At 38.1% G+C, this 20,425-nt stretch overlaps 1 protein-coding gene across 1 annotated transcript in view; it reads right to left on the bottom strand.

Annotated features, from left to right (window-relative positions):
- LOC146871218 (uncharacterized) overlaps window positions 1–18,842 on the bottom strand; it is a 53,794-nt gene extending 34,952 nt beyond the window's left edge. The window contains exons 1-2 of the mRNA XM_085646258.1: window positions 17,515–18,842; window positions 11,736–13,618 (exon numbers count right to left, since the gene is read on the bottom strand). Coding sequence (XP_085502384.1) covers window positions 11,736–13,576 — 1,841 coding nt within the window. The 5' untranslated portion in view covers window positions 13,577–13,618; window positions 17,515–18,842. The remainder of the gene's footprint in view (window positions 1–11,735; window positions 13,619–17,514) is intronic.
- Window positions 18,843–20,425: the final 1,583 nt, after the last annotated feature.

Genomic DNA, 20,425 nt, shown 5'->3' with positions numbered 1-20,425 from the left:
GGTGCAATGGACATAGAAAACAGAAATATGTAATTACAACAGTATGTAACTCGAAAAAGAGACACCAGGCTTTAAAATTCTGTCGCTGAATGCCTGCCATTTTATGGTATCCTAATTGTTATGTCAGCTATTAAAATAATATTTCAGGGTGCCATACGTGAAGAGTCTCTTAAGAAGTTAATTAATGGCATGAATGCCAGAGACATACGAGTTTCCATTTGTTAACGTACATTGCAGAAAATATTTACATGGGACCTATGTGATAAAATAATTATAACCGTGCATCCAATAAAATTGTAAAAGAAAGTTAAGAACTAGTTAAAGAACCGGTGTTAAAGTGTAAAGTGTCAGTGCATAAAAAGTATATAAAAGGTATATAAAGGGACTGGTTGTTAATATGTAACCTCCCAGTGTATATAAATATAATGGTAACAAGGATGGTTCTAGTGTCACATTATATTATATTTATTTGTTATGTTTTTCTATAATTTTAAAAATATAAAATACATTAAAACTATTAGTTTAATAATTGTTTTAAAGTAAATATATTTATATATATATATATTAATTATAATATATGTGTGTTTAACCTTTTTAGATTGTTTATTTGTTATATCTTTTTAAATGTTAAAATGTATATTAAGGGCCCGATTCCGATCCCTACGGCCGACACGCGCTCGTAGAGCTTTCCGAGCGACACGGGCTCCTGGGCTCCGAGCGACAGAGTACTGCGGTGATGGACTCGGGTAGCTCAGAGCCCCATTGAAGTCTATGGGAGCCTGGTGTCCGTTGTGTACATAGGCTCCCAAAAACAATAAGCGCACATCTCGGACAAGGGCGCCCCCTGTCGAGGGGACGCCTCGGTCCCGCCCGCATCGTGCATGCATGTGTGGGGGGACACGGGTGAAGGAGGGCCTGCTACGGACCCCCAAAGTCCACTTCCCGGAGCTTTTTCGAGTCAGAGGCAACGACTCGATCCAGCTGCTCGGCGCGCGCATCATACTTGGTCATCCGGGAATCCACCCCGTTGCACTGTGCGTATCGGCCATGGTGGAGTCGTCCGGAGGAGATCGCCGTCGCTCGTAGTGCGAGGTGATTATCACATCGTACTTGCTCGTACAGCTGTACGAATCGCACGGAAATCGCGCGTTCGACTCGGACTCGCTACTGACAGATGCTGTCAGGAGCGCTTCTGAGCGATATCGGAATCTGGCCCTAAATGTAATGTATTTTTTTTTCATTAATGTTAGTATTTAATAAAAATATATATATATATATATATATATTCACTTAAAAAACCATAGGTTTCACACAAGTTATAGTTAGCTGTACATTTCACTCGTAAAAAACCAATGAAATTCCACGTTATAGTTAGATCAGGTAACTATAACTTGCGCGCCCACAATAAACTGCTGATGACGTCACATATTACATCACTCATGACATGGTCAGTGACATCACTCATGACATCAATGATGACATCTGAAATGACACATTGTGGATTGCGGTCGCGCAAGTTATAGTTACCTGATCTAACTATAACGTGGAATTTCATTGGTTTTTTACGAGTGAAATGTACAGCTAACTATAACTTGTGTGAAACCTATGGTTTTTTAAGTGAATTTGCAAGGTTTTTTAAATGCTAATTCCTAACTATAATGTGTGTGAAACCTATGGTTTTTTCAGTGAATTTGTACGTTTTTTTAAATGCTAAGTTATGTATTTATTTTTAATTTTTTTTTCTGGTTTTTCACCGTGCACACACACTGCGCGCACGGTTTTTTAAGTGAATTTGCAAGGTTTTTTAAATGCTAATTCCTAACTATAATGTGTGTGAAACCTATGGTTTTTTCAGTGAATTTGTACGGTTTTTTAAATGCTAAGTTATGTATTTATTTTTAATTTTTTTTTCTGTTTTTTCACCGCGCACACACCCTGCGCGCACGGTGCGCTTCGCGCACGGTGCGCGCGCTGTGGGCACTCGGTGCGCTTCGCGCACCGAGCACCCACGTTGCGCATTTCGTGCCGTGCACGCCTCGCCATTTTTTAGAAAATATCAATTGTTTTTTTCTCCCTTGGGGGTCCTTACATTTATATATTAAATGTGATTCTTAATTCTTTTTATTTTTTTTTACCGTACGCGTACGGTAAGCTTACCGTACGCGCACTCCGCGATTTTTTTTTAAAATTATTACATTTATTTTTCGTACTTTTTGGTCCTTCGTGGACCCCCTGACAAACGCCAGGGGGTCTGCAACTCTCTTCGTTGCCCCCTTTTCACGTTATCCACCTTTGTTTTTCAGAGCGAGAGACAGAAAATGGCGGCCGACACTTTCTGATTTCGACCGATTCGAATGTTTACAGTCATGTAACCACCAATCAGAATTGAGCTCGCGCACGGCACCGTACGCGTACGGTAAGCTTACCGTAAGCGCACGGAGCGCACTTACAGATATATATATTGATTTAAATGCTATTTTCTCAGGACCTACTGAACAGATTTACACCAGACCTGCAAAAGGCACATCCCTGACCTGAGGACTACCTCTCTGCCCAATTTCAAGTAATTCTGTTCAGCCGTTCGGGTTGTAGCTCGGACTAAAGGTCCTATGGGAAAATGCATGGGGAAAACGCGTTTTGGGACCCCCCTTTTTTCTCAGCCCCCGCTTGACGAATCCCCCCGAGACTTTCAGGGTAGGAGCGGAGCGTAGCGCCCCACCTATTTTGAAAAATTTGCGAGGATTCGTCAACCGGCGCTAAAGTTATTCCAAATAGAATGTTGCAGATTCCCTATGGAAACACGGTCCTAACTATAAATATCTACTGGCGACCGCCAGTAGATAATATATATATATATATATATATATATATATATATATATATATATTTTCAGCCGTTCGGGCTGTACCTTGGACTAAAGGTCCCTATGGAAAATTGCATGGGGAAAATGCGTTTTGGGACCCCCCTTTTTTCTCAGCCCCCGCTTGACGAATCCCTCCGAGACTTTCAGGGTAGGAGCGGAGCAGAGCGCCCCACCTATTTTTAAAATTTCGCGAGGATTCGTCAACCGGCGCCAAAGTTATTCCAAATAGAATGTTGCGGATTTCCTATGGAAACACGGTCCTAACTATAACTATCTACTGGCGACCGCCAGTAGATAATATATCTATATATATATATATATATATATTCAGTGAAAAAACCATAGGTTTCACACATGTTATAGTTAGCTGGACATTTTACTCGTAAAAAACCAATGAAATTGCCCCGTTATAGTTAGTTCAGCTAACTATAACTCGCGCGCCCGCAATGCACTGCTGATGACGTCACATATTACATCACTCATGACATGGTCAGTGACATCACTCATGACATCACTGATGACATCTCAAATGACATCACTGATGACATCACTGATGACATCATCCAGTGAATGTGTGTTTTTCTGAAAATTAAATATGTTTTATATATGTATATCTCAAGGTCAATGGAAGAATAAATGGGTATATAAGTGTCTAAATGGATGCTTTGTTTTTGAAAAATTTATTGTGTTACTGACTGATTAAGTGTATCATAGTGAATACATGGCTTACTGAGTAATGTTTAAATATGAAAATATCTGTATCAGTCTCTCACTTTGTGTATAAGTGGCTGCATGGGTTGGTGAGTAGCTTCATGGGTGTCTATATAGGTTATTAGTTGTTTTTTTGAGTATCAGTCTGAGTGTCTGTATGGTTCGGTGGGGGGTATTATGTAGTGCATAGGTGCATGAATGAGTGATTCACTCTTTGTATGTGTTGAAGACAGCATGTGTGCAGGACTGTATGGGTGGATGAGTGTGTGAATGGTTGTGTTAGTGAGTGAATGACTGTCTCACTAGTGTCTTTATGAGTAACTACATATGTTTTAAACTAGTATATGTGACTATTGGTTTATATATGTGAGTATATGTGAGAGGGAGAGATTGAAAGAGTTCCTGTATGAATAAGTATGTGTTTCTATAAGTGATTGTTTAAAAGACTAAGTATGTGTAAGTTTCCGTAGAAGTAAGTATGGTGGTGTGTGTATTACTGTATATGCAAGTAAATGTATGTTTGATTCCTTATTAGCATGAGTGACTATGTGTGTGAGTAACTCTATGGATGAGTGGCATTGTGTAACAGGATGTATAGATGTATGAGTACATATGATGACTGAGTACATGTATGAGTGACTGTATAGGACTGTTGGTGAATGAGTGGATGTGTATGTGGATCTTAGAATTACTGAAGAGGTTGTTGTAACTGGTATTGGTATGTCCATTGTTTTGAAATTTTTAGTCTCTATTTTTGAATGTGTGTATCAAAGCTTATATTAAGGTGAGAGGAGGTCTGCCACTCTATCACAAGGATGATGTCAACAGTGATGTCATCAGTGATGTCATTTGAGATGTCATCAGTGATGTCATGAGTGATGTCACTGACCATGTCATGAGTGATGTAATATGTGACGTCATCAGCAGTGCATTGCGGGCGCGCAAGTTATAGTTAGCTGAACTAACTATAACGGGGCAATTTCATTGGTTTTTTACGAGTAAAATGTCCAGCTAACTATAACATGTGTGAAACCTATGGTTTTTTCACTGAATTTCTAAGGTTTTTTAAATGCTAATTCCTAACTATAACGTGTGTGAAACCTATGGTTTTTTCACTGAATTTCTAAGGTTTTTTAAATGCTAATTCCTAACTATAACGTGTGTGAAACCTATGGTTTTTTCAGTGAATTTCTAAGGTTTTTTAAATGCTAATTCCTAACTATAACGTGTGTGAAACCCATGTTTTTTTCAGTGAATTTGCAAGGTTTTTTAAATGCTATTTTTTTTTTTTTCTTCATTTTTTTCAAACATATTTTTAATTTAATTTTCTTACCTTTTATAAAGACTATGCTTAATTTTTTAAAATCATTAAATATTTATTTTATATAAATTTTTTAAAATAAACAAGTAAAATTTATTTCCAGATTTTTTTTTTTTTTTTTTTTTTTTTTTTTTATAGTACGCGTACCGTAAGCTCACGGTAAGCGTACGGTTTACGCAACGTCCGTAATCTATCTACGCTGCTTGCGTATAGTTACGTACTTTGCGTAGCCGCGCGTACTGCGCGTGGGACGCGTGCGCGCTTACGCAACACGCGCACGTTACGCGGAAGTGCCGGGAAATGACTGTTATGCGCATGCGCGCAAGCGCGTGTCTTTTTTACGCGCACGCGTACTTTTTGCCGTAAGCGTACCGTAAGCGTACCGTAAGCGTACGGTAGGTCATGTGATCTTGAAACACAACTTTTGATTGGTTGAAACTACTTTCAGTTCTAGAACTCTCCTACACCACACCCATTCCCCTCATTTCTGCTTGTGATCCCTTGGGAGAAGGAGCTGGTTTGTCTTTGGGATACGATGGCAGAACAGCAGAGCTCTTCTGAGAGTGAGGCTAGCACCAGCAGCACTGTCTTGAGGCAGAGAGCGAGGAAAGTAAAGCCTTCTTACGTTTGGGAGTATTTTACTTTTCCAGAAGGCCAGCAAAAGGTGAATGCACCCTTAGTTACTTGCAAGCTGTGTAAGCGTGTACTTTCTAGAGGTAATCCTAACAGGAAGTATTCCTTTGGGAATCACACCATGAAGAGACACCTCCAGGAAGTACACAGAAGGACACATGGTCATCTTTTTGGAGGTAACTCTTCAGAAAGACGAGCCAGTACATCCACAGCAGCTCAGCCTGGACCATCATCTGCAGGGCAGACTCCTTCTTCTGCAGGTCAGGTGAGCCCTTCATCTGTGGGGGGAGAATCTCCTTTTGCTGGCCCTCTGGAAATTAACCCTCGGTTTGCGAGGGTTGAAGTACGGTGCGCCACTTGTCACGATCTAATTACTTATAGGGAGACCAGTGTTTCCCTGGTGAACAGTAAAATAGATCAGCACACTTGTCGTACCGTCTAATATTCCCAATCTTTCTTTCCTCTGTCCCTGCATGAACACAACGGTTCTTTTAAGAGCCAACCTTATCTTTCATCTTTTTTTTTCTTTTTTTTTAAAAACTTTTTTTTTTTTTTTTTACCGTACGCGTACGGTAAGCGTACCTTTTTTTTATTTTTTAAAAAAAAACACTAAAAATCATTTATCTCATTACAAAGTCCTTGAGAGACTACAATTTTTATTTTTAACTTACCATACTCACTCAAAAAAATATTTATTCATTTGTTTTTTTTTAAAATAGTTTTTAAAATGGTTGTAGTTTCCGAAAATTTTCTATATCGATCTGAAAATAAAAAAAAAAGTATTAATATTTTTTATCCATTTTATAATACAATACACATATTTACATTTTTTAAAAAAAAATATTTTTGCCTTATTTTTGCTGTTTTCAGAATATATTGCATTTCACTATTAATTGTGAAAGCAATTGCATTCATCATTTTACAGCGGGCAAAAAAAATTAACAATCACAAAGATTGTATTAAAAAAGCCCAGAATGTCTTCTCACTTAAACTTATCATTACAGAAATGCATATTATTCTAAAAAAATATCATCTAAAAACAATACTTTTTTCTTTAAAATACCGTCTGATATGTTTGTTTCAGAAGTATAATCACAATATTATATCTCAAATAACTCCAAAATACATCTGATTTTATTTCCTTTAGGCCAAATAGTATTTTTTTTTTTTCCTGGAATAAATTTCCAAGGGAAAACCATTAAAATTCTAAAGTTTAATCTGTCCAGATCTCACCAATTCTCTGTAACATTTTGGTTCACGAAAATTTTTTGAATAATTTATTTAGTCCACAATAGAATTGCTTACTTTTCCACATGGCCAAATAGTAATTTTTTAAATCATTTTTGAAAAAATTTCCAATGGCAGTCCAATAGCATTCCATAAATTAAAATGTGCAGAAGTTACCGATTATCTCTAAATTATTGGTTTTTGAAAATTGCATTAAAATTTAAAAAAGTCCACATTACAATTGGTTATCTTTCCTTTAGGCCAAATGATAATTTTAAAAATCTTTTTTCTACAAAATTGCAATGGTAATCCAGTAAAATGGTAAAATTATTTTGTCCAGATCTTGCCAAATCTCTCTAAAATTTAGGTTTCAGGAAGATTAGATAGGAATTTGCTAAATCAAAAGGCAAACGTTGTTTGAAAATCAATTTGGAATCATTACACAGTGTCCAGCCTTTTTCACATTTTAGATAAACTGTGTAATGTCCAGAAGTAACAGTAGGTCCATCATGGAAAATTATTGCAACAGTTACAAAAGTTTTTCCTGAAATTGATAATTGCTGTCCTGTAAACTTCTTTATTAAAGTATCCAATTTTGATCCATCAGCTCTACATCGTTGCATCATTAAAATTACATACTGTCCGTATTCCCTTAAAATTAATGTTGAAAACATGTCAGAATTACACTCACCACATTTCATGCTATGATTAGCATCTTTAACTAATTTTGCAAAAGTGACTGTTTTACTCTCTGGCAATGTCAAATAAATAAACCTTTCATTATCAACAATAGAGCCACATATATTATAACAATTATCACAACTATGTTCCCATTTATAAGAGAGACCAAAAAAAATGTCAATGGGAACTCCTTCTTCTTCCACTACCTGAAGAAAATACATCAAAAATTCGTGTGCATCTTGCTGTTCATTTTGAGAAAACTGTGTTCGTCCTGAACATACATCTAAAAGTTTTCTAATTTCAGTAGCACTTTCTATTTGAGTTTTATCTTTACTCAGCTTTTGAAAAAGGAGACTGAGCTCTGAACAGAATCTTTTTCCCTGATTTACTATTATCTGCTCTTGCAAACTTTCCAGATAAAATGCAACATTCAGCACTACATTAGCGTAGCAGTTGACACCAGAGCTATTTTCAAAATGACATCCTACAACCTGTTCTTCATTTTCCTTATTCTTTTTGCTTGCAATTACATCACTCCTCTTTTTTTTCCTCTTCTCTACATCTTCATTACAGATATTCTCATTTCTCCTTTTACGAGAAACTACACGTTTCTCCAACACAGGATACTGACCTAAATGAGGAGCATAGCTTCTTCTTAATCTATTATACTCCTTTACACAGTTTGTATCAGCACTAACTTTTGAGTCATCAAAGTCTATCATGAATAAACCTGATAATGTTTTGACTCGTGACAAAGCTACATATGCCATACCTTCTTTGAACACAGTTGAACCAATGTTCACAAATGCACAATCTACAGTCAATCCTTGAGACTTGTGGATAGTTACAGCATATGCTAGTGAAAACGGAAACTGCTTCCTACGTACATATAAGTCTTTCACAAGCATGAAACGAACTGAACAACGACAAATGTCTTTAACTTCCTCTATCTGATCAAATTTTATCTGTAAACATTCAATTCCTTCTTTTTTCTGATAATTAATAAAACCCACAACTCTTCCCATCGCTCCATTCACTAAGCCTTTCTCAACATCCAAATTTCTCCTTAAAAACACTCTACAGTTCATGCAAACATAAAGATTTTTTTCTAATCCTGCTGTTTTGGAGATGTTCTTCTCTAGTGAGTCCAATTTATTTTTCAGTTTGCCTGTTACTGTGACTGTAATTCTTCCATCCTCAATTTTGTCCACTGCTTCCAATTTCCTGATGTCTTCCTTTTCCAATTTCAAAAGCTCCTCATTAAATATTGAGCATTCACGTAGAGTTGGCATTAAGCAGATGACACTTTTGTTTTCTGCAATATTCTTGTATATTTTCTCTGCAACTATTTCTTCCTTTGGAAATAAATTATGTAGCAGCCGACTCTGTAATGCTTTTTTCCCAACATCTGTGAGTAGTCCAATCCTGATATCTTTCAGAATACTTCCATATTCTTCATCGTTTGCTTGCCTCATATTAGTTGTAAGTTCCTTGTACTCAAAGAAGGACCAAATATTTGTATTTCCAATGCTTCCCAATGACTTCTTCGTGTCTTCATGTGTCACAGTATTAAACACTGGTTGTCCTTTAACTGGAGTAAGTTGCAAAAGATCCCCAAAAACTATGACGTGTTTTCCACCAAATAACACGTCATAGTCTGTCTTCAAAATTTGCTGCATTCTTAAATGCACAAAGGCAAGCATTAAGTTTGATACCATGCTCACCTCATCAATAATGAGAACTTGCATCTTCTTCAATACTCGTGAAACTTCCAAGGATGCTTCTCCAGTTAGCTTGTTGAATTGTATTTTGTTCTCATGCTCCACTGGTAACATTAGCAAACGATGTAAGGTGATTCCTTTTATGTTATATGCTGCTAACCCAGTTGGAGCAGTAACCACACAAGACAAAGTAGAATCCGTTTTTTGCTTTAGGTAGCTTCTGATGACTTTAATTAGGAAACTTTTTCCAGTGCCAGCTTGTCCGCTTACATACATCCTGATTGGATGAAATGATGTGCATGAGCACTCTTTTTTGATATGTAGAAATCCGTGATCAATTTTGTTTCTGATCTCTTCATAAATTTGTTGCTGCTCTTGATTCAGTTGTCTTTCCAAATTTTCTAAGTCTATAAATTCTTCTTGAGCTAGATTCATAGCCGTTTCCACTTCATTCATGGCTATTGATGCTTCATTTTCAACGATTGGTTGTCCTAGGGGATCTTGACTGTGTGTTCCTGAACTTTGGCTGTCCTGAGAACTGTCTCTAGCTATTTCTGCTGCAATTGTAGTTTCCTGTTCAATTTCTTCATTTAACATTTGCAGATAAGTTGAGAATGTACTGCATTGTATGCTGTCTTTGCAAGCATTAAAAGAATCTTCATAGCTCTGGAATTCTCCCAGTAGTTCATCCTCTGTACGCCATGGTTTAAACAACTGTAAAAGAGCCAAGTAGTAAAATTCTTTCTTGTCGGTAGTGTCGCAACTCAGCTTCCGGTGATTTATCAAACTTCCTTTGGTTTGCTTCACCAAACATCCTTCTTCACCAACAACTTTATATTTTCCACTGTTGATGTCTTCTGCAGCTTTCCGTGAATAAATGTAGTTCTGCAGCACTTCATAGAGACACATGTTCTCCAGATGATGACTTCTCTTGGGATAATATGTGTCCAACATGTTTGTTTTCAATATGTCTGTACTTTCTGGGTCATTCTCGGCCAAATATTCAATTTCTCCAACAGATTTCAGTACCCGATTTCTCATTGCTGCAAGGCCTAAACTTGCCCAAATTATTCTTCTTGACTTCGAGTAGAGACTTGCAGAAGATAACCTATCTGAACATTCGTAGGATCCAATTTCTCGATGCGATAACATCTTCAAACTAAAACTGTACAGCTTCTTACTGACAGTCTTCTCGTGAGAAATCTCTTCCCACATTTCCTTCAATTCTGTTTTTTCTGATTTCGTAATGTAAGACGTTACATATCGAGCAACAGCAATGGAATTGTCAGCAACATACTGTATATCCATGTTAGCGTTCCACATGGATAAAATGACTGGGTTGTAGTCATTTATATTTTTTGATTCTTCTTTTCTTTTAAGGTTGTAGGTATTCTTAGGTGATTTTCTTGTGATAGTATGTCTCACAGCTGACATAAAACTGTTGACTCTTCCATTTGTAAGAACAGGTCTAGGAAATCCAAATCGACATTTAGTGTAGTATTTTTCTTTGCTCTTGTATTTCCGTCGACAGTATTTTCCACACCGATGACTTTGGAAACGTAGAACTTGCTCCTTTAACTTGTTCTCTTCTGTGTTTTTAGGTATAGCACATGTTGCATATTCTTCAATGTAAGATAACACTGCTTCATCAGTATCTGTTCCAAACTTTGGGGCATCCTTGATCCACAGCAGCATATGAATATGAGGAGCACCTCTTGCCTGGTACTCTTTTCTCCAAAAGAAATCCACTACTTCTCCAAGGGGTGGATTTTTTTTATTGCAGATGAAGGACATCATAGCCTCAAATCTATGATTGAAATATCTGCAAACATTAACCGGATCCAATGAGCACAGTTCTCCTGCTGTCTTGTATTCGATGTTTTCAATGTTTGAATTGGCCTCTCGTAGAAAATCCAGTAAATCATCCCAAGCGTACTTGGCGCAGCTTAGGGTAAGGAACCATGTTGGTGTTCCTAAGTTGCGTAACATGCATTTTAGTTCACCATGGCGTCGGTACCAATATTCATTTGTCCCACGCTGACAAGCCATCAGATTGATCAGTTGTGTTTCCAAATGATCATCTCGGTGCTGCACTTTCTCCATAAAATCCTTAGCAGACACATTTTGTAAATGTACTCCACTTTTTAAAATGTGATTTACTGCATAAGACAGTGCAGACAAGTCGCTTTCAAATAAAAGATGGAACAAATAAGGGATACTTTGTCGAAATCTGGGATCTTCAGCATATAGTCTTGTAGTCCGATACTCAGAAGCTGGAATCTGTTCCGGACGTTCATCGTATCGTCCTCCTTTTCCTTTAGGAAACAGCTGGGGAAAACATCGAGCTTCCAAGCTCTCCTCCCATACACTCACAGGATTTCCTTTTGCTTTCTTCATCTGAAAGAGATCAATATTGTCTCCCATAACTTCTTTCGAATGGAGAGGATGTATGCTAAAATGTTCATAAATTTCTTCTTCCTTTGACTTGTCCACTTTTTCAATTTGTCCAGTTGGTGTTTCTGTGTCTCCTTGTAAATCTTCTTCTTCTTCTTCTTCTTCTATATAAATTGATTCATACCATTTGTTATTTTTTTTCAAATACAAATTTGCTCTTTGTACTTTCCGCACATCTACCAGCTCCTGCCAAATCTTCTTATTCTTTGTAGGGACACCATTAACCAGAATAATTAATGGTTCAGTTTCCAAAGTATCTGCATCAATAGTTTCCATATTTTTTTTCAAATCCAAGGGCAAATACACCACTCTACCTTTTAAACCTCTCAGTAAATCTGAAGGAGGTAATTTACCAGTTTTGGGCTCCATACGTACTATGGTCTGGAACGGATGAACACATTGAATGAGTATAGACTCATATGTATTTAATTCAGAAAGTTCAGCAGGAATAGCATCCAATTCTAAATTATTATGTACAGCTCTGGTCGGCATTCTATTTTCCTCTAACTTGTTGTAGCAGTATTTGCAAATACGCTGATCTTCACCCAATTCAAAACAATTTTCAAGAAATATATATGTGGCAAAATCCATCCACTTATAATTATCTTCATTTTCACTCTTTCTGTAGAGATCAACATTCCTAGTTTGTTTTCTATAATGAGTTCTGCGGCAACAAATACAAGTAACATTTGGTCTTTCATTAGAGACTATTGCAAATTTTGTTATGTGATCATTAAATGTGTTACTTACAGAGGGTTCTACATTCTCTTCCACTTCTGCCTCATTTATTGTGTCCTTCTCTGCACTGTTTTGTTCAGGACCAAAGTAACAAAACTGAATTTCATCAACAACCTTCTCTACATCTGATACCGTTCCTCGGAACAGAGCCCTATTCAATTCATTTAACTTTATTGCTGGACTTTTGGCAAAATACAACCGTCTCACAAACTTTCTTATTTCAGTATGATGAACAGCCAGCATCCTAAAATGATGGAAAACACTATTGCACACTTTTCTAGATAGACAAGCAAGAGAATGACCCTGCAAACCAGTATTCTCTCTCACTCTGCATGGATCCAGACTTTGAAGCACCTTAATCTTTTGTTTTACACTTTTTTTACTATATTCTCTTAGAAACTCTCGAAATCTGTCAATAGATTCCTGACGCACAGTGCAAATACTACTACAATTCCAAGTGTACACTGGGGCTTTAGGACGTCTCCCCATTGCCTCATCTGCCATCACTTGTACCTCATCTCTTGGAACCATTATCTCCTTCTCCATTATGCAACCGTTTTTTACTTCGTATGAACGACCTCTGGTGTCAACTGCATGCAGCAAACTATTGCTTTGAAAATAGCTTTCTTCATTAAAAAAAGGTTCACTACTTGAACTATGCATCCACTTTCCTAAAAACACTTTACAAAAGTTTGTTCTGTTCACTACTCTTTTGCTTTTGCTTTGTGATTTCAGTACATTAACCATTTTATCTAATGTACGCATCCTATTCAAAATTAATATGAATAGTTTCCTTTTTAATTCTAATGCTTTTGCTGCAATGGCTTCAATTTCTTTTTTTCTCTTATAATATTTAGCCTTCTGCTTATATTTCTTTATATCCTTTATCAAATTGGACATAACTCTTCTCTGAAACATTTTTCTACGTATCTCTTTAAATGCTGTTTTTCTGTTTATGTTAAACTTTTCAATTGCAGAAGGTATATTTGCATTAACTAAATCCTCAATTTTTTGCTGTTCTGTAGGTTTTGTTACATTTTTCCGAGAACAGACATTTTGTACATTTTTGTTTGTTTTCAATATTTTGTTTAGGAATTGTCTTTTTTGCTTACCAGAAGATTTTTTCTTTTTCCCAACATCAGCATCTTCTACTAACTTTGGTCCTCCAGTTGTCCTCAAATATAGTTTTTTTTTTAGAGTTTTTTGAACTCGAGATTTTGTAGGCATCTTAAATTTTGTTCACTGTTCTTCAGCAATACCTGAAAAAAACTAAAAAAAAAATCCTTTATTGTATTTAAATATATTACTACATTTCTTTTCACAATAGTCACAAAACGAAATTTCTTTGCCATTTTCAATGCACACAAACTGCTCTTTTTTTAAAATTTATTTAAATGCACATGTCCAAGCTTTTTTTTTTTTTCAGATCACCACCGTGTGTATTCTCTGTGACTGCCTACACTCCAGCAGGGGCCACCAGCCTTAGTGATGCTGAATGTATTTGCATTACAGACTTAAACCTGAAAACCCCACTCGCTTCTAATTACTGTGCATGACTATACATGGCAAGCACATGGGTGTGTGCTAAGCCTCTGCTTCTTCCCCCAAAAATTCGCTCCTCTTTTCCATCTACTGCAACTGTGAAATCACCAGAGCAAGACGCAATAAATTTCTGCCTATAATTCTTCTATGCACACAGAGTCATGTTTTCACATTAGTGCCAAAACGAAATTTCTTTGCCAATTTGAAAGCACACTTACTGCTCTTTTTTTTTCGGGCCAAGTGAAAATCTCTTTTTACACTTTGAAATCACTTTTACAGACTGACACATTCTGAAACCTTTTTTTTAAATTTATTTAAATGCACATGTCCAAGCTGTTTTTTTTTCAGACCACCACCGTGTGTATTCTCTGTGACTGCCTACACTCCAGCAGGAGCAACCAGCCTTAGTGATGCTGAATGTATTTGCATTACAGACTTAAACCTGAAAACCCCACTCGCTTCTAATTACTGTGCATGACTATACATGGCAAGCACATGGGTGTGTGCTAAGCCTCTGCTTCTTCCCCCAAAAATTCGCTCCTCTTTTCCATCTACTGCAACTGTGAAATCACCAGAGCAAGACGCAATACATTTCTGCCTATAATTCTTCTATGCACACAGAGTCATGTTTTCACATAAGTGCCAAAACGAAATTTCTATGCCAATTTGAAAGCACACTTACTGCTCTTTTTTTTTTGGGCCAAGTGAAAATCTCTTTTTACACTTTGAAATCACTTTTACAGACTGACACATTCTGAAACCTTTTTTTTTAAATTTATTTAAATGCACATGTCCAAGCTGTTTTTTTTTCAGACCACCACCGTGTGTATTCTCTGTGACTGCCTACACTCCAGCAGGGGCAACCAGCCTTAGTGATGCTGAATGTATTTGCATTACAGACTTAAACCTGAAAACCCCACTCGCTTCTAATTACTGTGCATGACTATACATGGCAAGCACATGGGTGTGTGCTAAGCCTCTGCTTCTTCCCCCAAAAATTCGCTCCTCTTTTCCATCTACTGCAACTGTGAAATCACCAGAGCAAGACGCAATACATTTCTGCCTATAATTCTTCTATGCACACAGAGTCATGTTTTCACATAAGTGCCAAAACGAAATTTCTTTGCCAATTTGAAAGCACACTTACTGCTCCTTTTTTTTTCGGGCCAAGTGAAAATCTCTTTTTACACTTTGAAATCACTTTTACAGACTGACACATTCTGAAACCTTTTTTTTTAAATTTATTTAAATGCACATGTCGAAGCTGTTTTTTTTTCAGACCACCACCGTGTGTATTCTCTGTGACTGCCTACACTCCAGCAGGGGCAACCAGCCTTAGTGATGCTGAATGTATTTGCATTACAGACTTAAACCTGAAAACCCCACTCGCTTCTAATTACTGTGCATGACTATACATGGCAAGCACATGGGTGTGTGCTAAGCCTCTGCTTCTTCCCCCAAAAATTCGCTCCTCTTTTCCATCTACTGCAACTGTGAAATCACCAGAGCAAGACGCAATACATTTCTGCCTATAATTCTTCTATGCACACAGAGTCATGTTTTCACATTAGTGCCAAAACGAAATTTCTTTGCCAAATTGAAAGCACACTTACTGCTCTTTTTTTTTTGGGCCAAGTAAAAATCTCTTTTTACACTTTGAAATCACTTTTACAGACTGACACATTCTGAAACCTTTTTTTTTAAATTTATTTAAATGCACATGTCCAAGCTGTTTTTTTTTCAGACCACCACCGTGTGTATTCTCTGTGACTGCCTACACTCCAGCAGGAGCAACCAGCCTTAGTGATGCTGAATGTATTTGCATTACAGACTTAAACCTGAAAACCCCACTCGCTTCTAATTACTGTGCATGACTATACATGGCAAGCACATGGGTGTGTGCTAAGCCTCTGCTTCTTCCCCCAAAAATTCGCTCCTCTTTTCCATCTACTGCAACTGTGAAATCACCAGAGCAAGACGCAATACATTTCTGCCTATAATTCTTCTATGGACACAGAGTCATGTTTTCACATTAGTGCCAAAACGAAATTTCTTTGCCAAATTGAAAGCACACTTACTGCTCCTTTTTTTTTCGGGCCAAGTGAAAATCTCTTTTTACACTTTGAAATCACTTTTACAGACTGACACATTCTGAAACCTTTTTTTTAAATTTATTTAAATGCACATGTCCAAGCTGTTTTTTTTTCAGACCACCACCGTGTGTATTCTCTGTGACTGCCTACACTCCAGCAGGGGCAACCAGCCTTAGTGATGCTGAATGTATTTGCATTACAGACTTAAACCTGAAAACCCCACTCGCTTCTAATTACTGTGCATGACTATACATGGCAAGCACATGGGTGTGTGCTAAGCCTCTGCTTCTTCCCCCAAAAATTCGCTCCTCTTTTCCATCTACTGCAACTGTGAAATCACCAGAGCAAGACGCAATAAATTTCTGCCTATAATTCTTCTATGCACACAGAGTCATGTTTTCACATAAGTGCCAAAACGAAATTTCTTTGCCAATTTGAAAGCACACTTACTGCTCCTTTTTTTTTCGGGCCAAGTGAAAATCTCTTTTTACACTTTGAAATCACTTTTACAGACTGACACATTCTGAAACCTTTTTTTTAAATTTATTTAAATGCACATGTCCAAGCTGTTTTTTTTTCAGACCACCACCGTGTGTATTCTCTGTGACTGCCTACACTCCAGCAGGGGCAACCAGCCTTAGTGATGCTGAATGTATTTGCATTACAGACTTAAACCTGAAAACCCCACCCGCTTCTAATTACTGTGCATGACTATACATGGCAAGCACATGGGTGTGTGCTAAGCCTCTGCTTCTTCCCCCAAAAATTCGCTCCTCTTTTCCATCTACTGCAACTGTGAAATCACCAGAGCAAGACGCAATAAATTTCTGCCTATAATTCTTCTATGCACACAGAGTCATGTTTTCACATAAGTGCCAAAACGAAATTTCTTTGCCAATTTGAAAGCACACTTACTGCTCCTTTTTTTTTCGGGCCAAGTGAAAATCTCTTTTTACACTTTGAAATCACTTTTACAGACTGACACATTCTGAAACCTTTTTTTTAAATTTATTTAAATGCACATGTCCAAGCTGTTTTTTTTTCAGACCACCACCGTGTGTATTCTCTGTGACTGCCTACACTCCAGCAGGGGCAACCAGCCTTAGTGATGCTGAATGTATTTGCATTACAGACTTAAACCTGAAAACCCCACCCGCTTCTAATTACTGTGCATGACTATACATGGCAAGCACATGGGTGTGTGCTAAGCCTCTGCTTCTTCCCCCAAAAATTCGCTCCTCTTTTCCATCTACTGCAACTGTGAAATCACCAGAGCAAGACGCAATACATTTCTGCCTATAATTCTTCTATGCACACAGAGTCATGTTTTCACATAAGTGCCAAAACGAAATTTCTTTGCCAATTTGAAAGCACACTTACTGCTCTTTTTTTTTCGGGCCAAGTGAAAATCTCTTTTACAGACTGACACATTATGAATCCACCATGTGTAACTACAACAAAAACAATTCCCATTTCTATTATTCATTTCTTAAGTTACCACATACATCCCCTCTCAAACTGTAAACTCACCTTTAAATTTAGTTAGTTGTGAAAGAAATGTGTCACTCAAACAGCAGATTATCAGAGCCAGGATCTCTGTTCTGTACACCTCTCTCCTCTCAGCAGAACCAGATAATGGCAAACTTTCCCTCTATTTTTCCACACATATACATGTAAGTTTCAAATCTCAGTGCTTCCCCCTTTTTTTCAAATGTAATGACACATTTCTATTGGTTGAAAACCAACCCTTTTCCAAAAGTACCCTGCCCCCAACTTGACTTCTGCCTAGTACCCTTCCCCCAACTTGACTTCTGCCTGCTACCATAGCAACAGCTCATGGAACACTGCTGTGTGCAGTTAGGTCAGAAGTTCGACACACAATGTTTCAATTCCACAGAGCAAGAGTGCTTGACTTTTCAAACCTAACTGCAAATCCATAGTACTGTTCTTTGGTTACACATTTTTTTGTACCAATACAAAACATGCTTCTATTAATTTTCACATACAGCCTATTTTTTATTCTAGAATGGTATGAAACAGCCAATCAGTTCTTTTTGTTTTGTAAAAAATATGTATGCCTCCATTTCCAAACTGTCTTTATTTTCATATTGCCATTCTACTGAAAGACACCTCCTGAGTGCATCCAGTTCTCCTTTGAAGATGTTCACAGTGTGGATTGTAGGGCACAGCTATGTCTTCTGGAGTGAAAAGTTTGCAGAGAAAACAGATATGGTGAGAGACCTTGCTTTGCCAAATGTAGACATTAAATGGATTGGTCAGAGAGGGTTAAAGTGGCACCAATTGATGCCATTGGTGAAATCCTTCATGCAAATCCAACACCCTGACCTCATAATAGTGCACTGTGGTGGCAATGACCTAGGCACTTTGACTGGGGTAGGTCTGGAAATGCTTATGAAGGACACCTTTGCACAACTGTTTACACTTTTCCCTAAAACTGCCTTTGTGTTTTCCAACATATGCCAAAGGCAAAAATGGAACTGGTCCAATCATTTCTGTCCACAGATTGACAAAGCAAGAAAGCACGTCAACAAATCTGTTTCTGCTTTCCTCCGTGACTATGGTATGGGTGCCATTTACCACAACAACTTGCGTTACGACATGCAAGACATTTATAGAGGAGATGGTGTGCACTTCAATGATGAAGGGAACAGAGTCTTCCTCTTGAACCTTAGACTCTGCATCGGTACTTACTTGTAAGTACCACTAAAAAAATGACTCCATAAACACAACAGCTCTTTTTAGAGCTCCCTAATTTCTAAACTCTTAAATCTGATTTTCATTTATTTATTTTTATTTTTTTTACCGTACGCTTACCGTGAGCTTACCGTACGCGTACCCCGTGATTTTTTTTAAAATCAATAAATGTTTTTTTTGTACTTTTCTGTCCTTCTTTGACCCCCTTACAATTGTTAGGGGGTCTGTAACTCTCCTCATTGCCCCCTTACTTTGTTTTCACTCTTTTTTTTCAGAGTGAAATACACAAAATGGCGGCCGCCGCTTCCTGGTTTCGGCCGATTCGAATGTTTACTAAGATCTAAGAGCCAATCAGAATCGCGCTCGCGCACGCCACCGTACGCTTACCGTAAGCGTACGGTAAGCGTACCGTAAGCGGGCTCAGATATATATATTGATTTAAAGGCTATTTTCTCAGAATCTACTGAACAGATTTACACCAAACCTACAAAAGGCACTTCCTTGACCTGAGGACTACCTCTCTGCCAAATTTTGAGTAATTCTGTTCAGCCGTTCGGGCTGTAGGTCGTTCTAAAGGTCCTATGGAAAAATGCATGGGAAAAACGCGTTTTGGGACCCCCCTTTTATCTCAGCCCCCGCTTGACGGATCCCCCCGAGACTTTCAGGGTAGGAGCGGAGCGTAGCGCCCCACCTATTTTGAGAAATTCGCGAGGATTCGTCGACCGGCGCCAAAGTTATTCAAAATAGAATGTTGAGGTTTTCCTATGGAAACGTGGTCCTAACTATAACTACCTACTGGCGACCGCCAGTAGGTAATATATATATATATATATATATATATATATATTTTGTACAACTATATTTATGACATCGATATTTCTTTTGCTATTTATGTACTTACCATAATAAATATAGGATGTTGATATTTTTGACATCGCTATTTATAACTCGGTATTGTGGTATGGGGATATTTTAGGTGTTGATATTCTGTCAGTGAACCAGTTTCCTTGAAATTCAGCAGCCCCAACAGGTAATTGAAGCTTATGTAATGCCACCCTGGGGCCGATTCCGGTCACAAATCGTAACGACCGACACGGACCCGGACCGGATACCGACCGACACAGACCAGCGCCATACGACCCTTGCAGTATGATGCAACGCGTGTGAATTACAACCGACACGTACGGAATACAAGCCGTACGACCGAGCCGTAGGGAAAATAGTGAACCGGCCGGAAAACCAACGCGAATTTCACCGACCGACACGAACCCGGAATGAACCCGACCGACCCGTACCCGCGATGTCCGATCCGCGCAGTACGATGCAATGCGTGTATACCCAGACCGACTCGCACGGAGACCAAGCCGCACGACTGACACACACAGAAAACCGGGCCCACAAGTAATAGAGATCTCCGCGACCGACGCGTATGAAACACAGAAGATAGGCAGCATGAACGAGGCAGAGAAGCCCGCACTAGCCATCAGCGTCCGTTTCCATCAGAAGAACGTCTCCTTCATGCCTACAAAACCCAAAGGTAAAAAGGAAAAAAAAGGACCAAACAAGCAATGACAAAGCCAATAAATATGAAATAAAAAAAACCTGGGACAAAGAGACACCCACAACTCCAAATATATAAAGGACTACAATCACTACCATGATCCCTTGCAAACAAGAGACACAGCCAGCAGCAAACACCATTACACAGCAACCACAGACACTCACA

This window comes from Triturus cristatus, chromosome 1_1, assembly GCF_964204655.1.
Source record: "Triturus cristatus chromosome 1_1, aTriCri1.1, whole genome shotgun sequence".
Classification (NCBI taxonomy): Eukaryota; Metazoa; Chordata; class Amphibia; order Caudata; family Salamandridae; genus Triturus; species Triturus cristatus.
The sequence above is the reverse complement of the archived record's forward strand: the minus strand, read 5'-3'. Positions and strand labels throughout refer to the sequence as shown.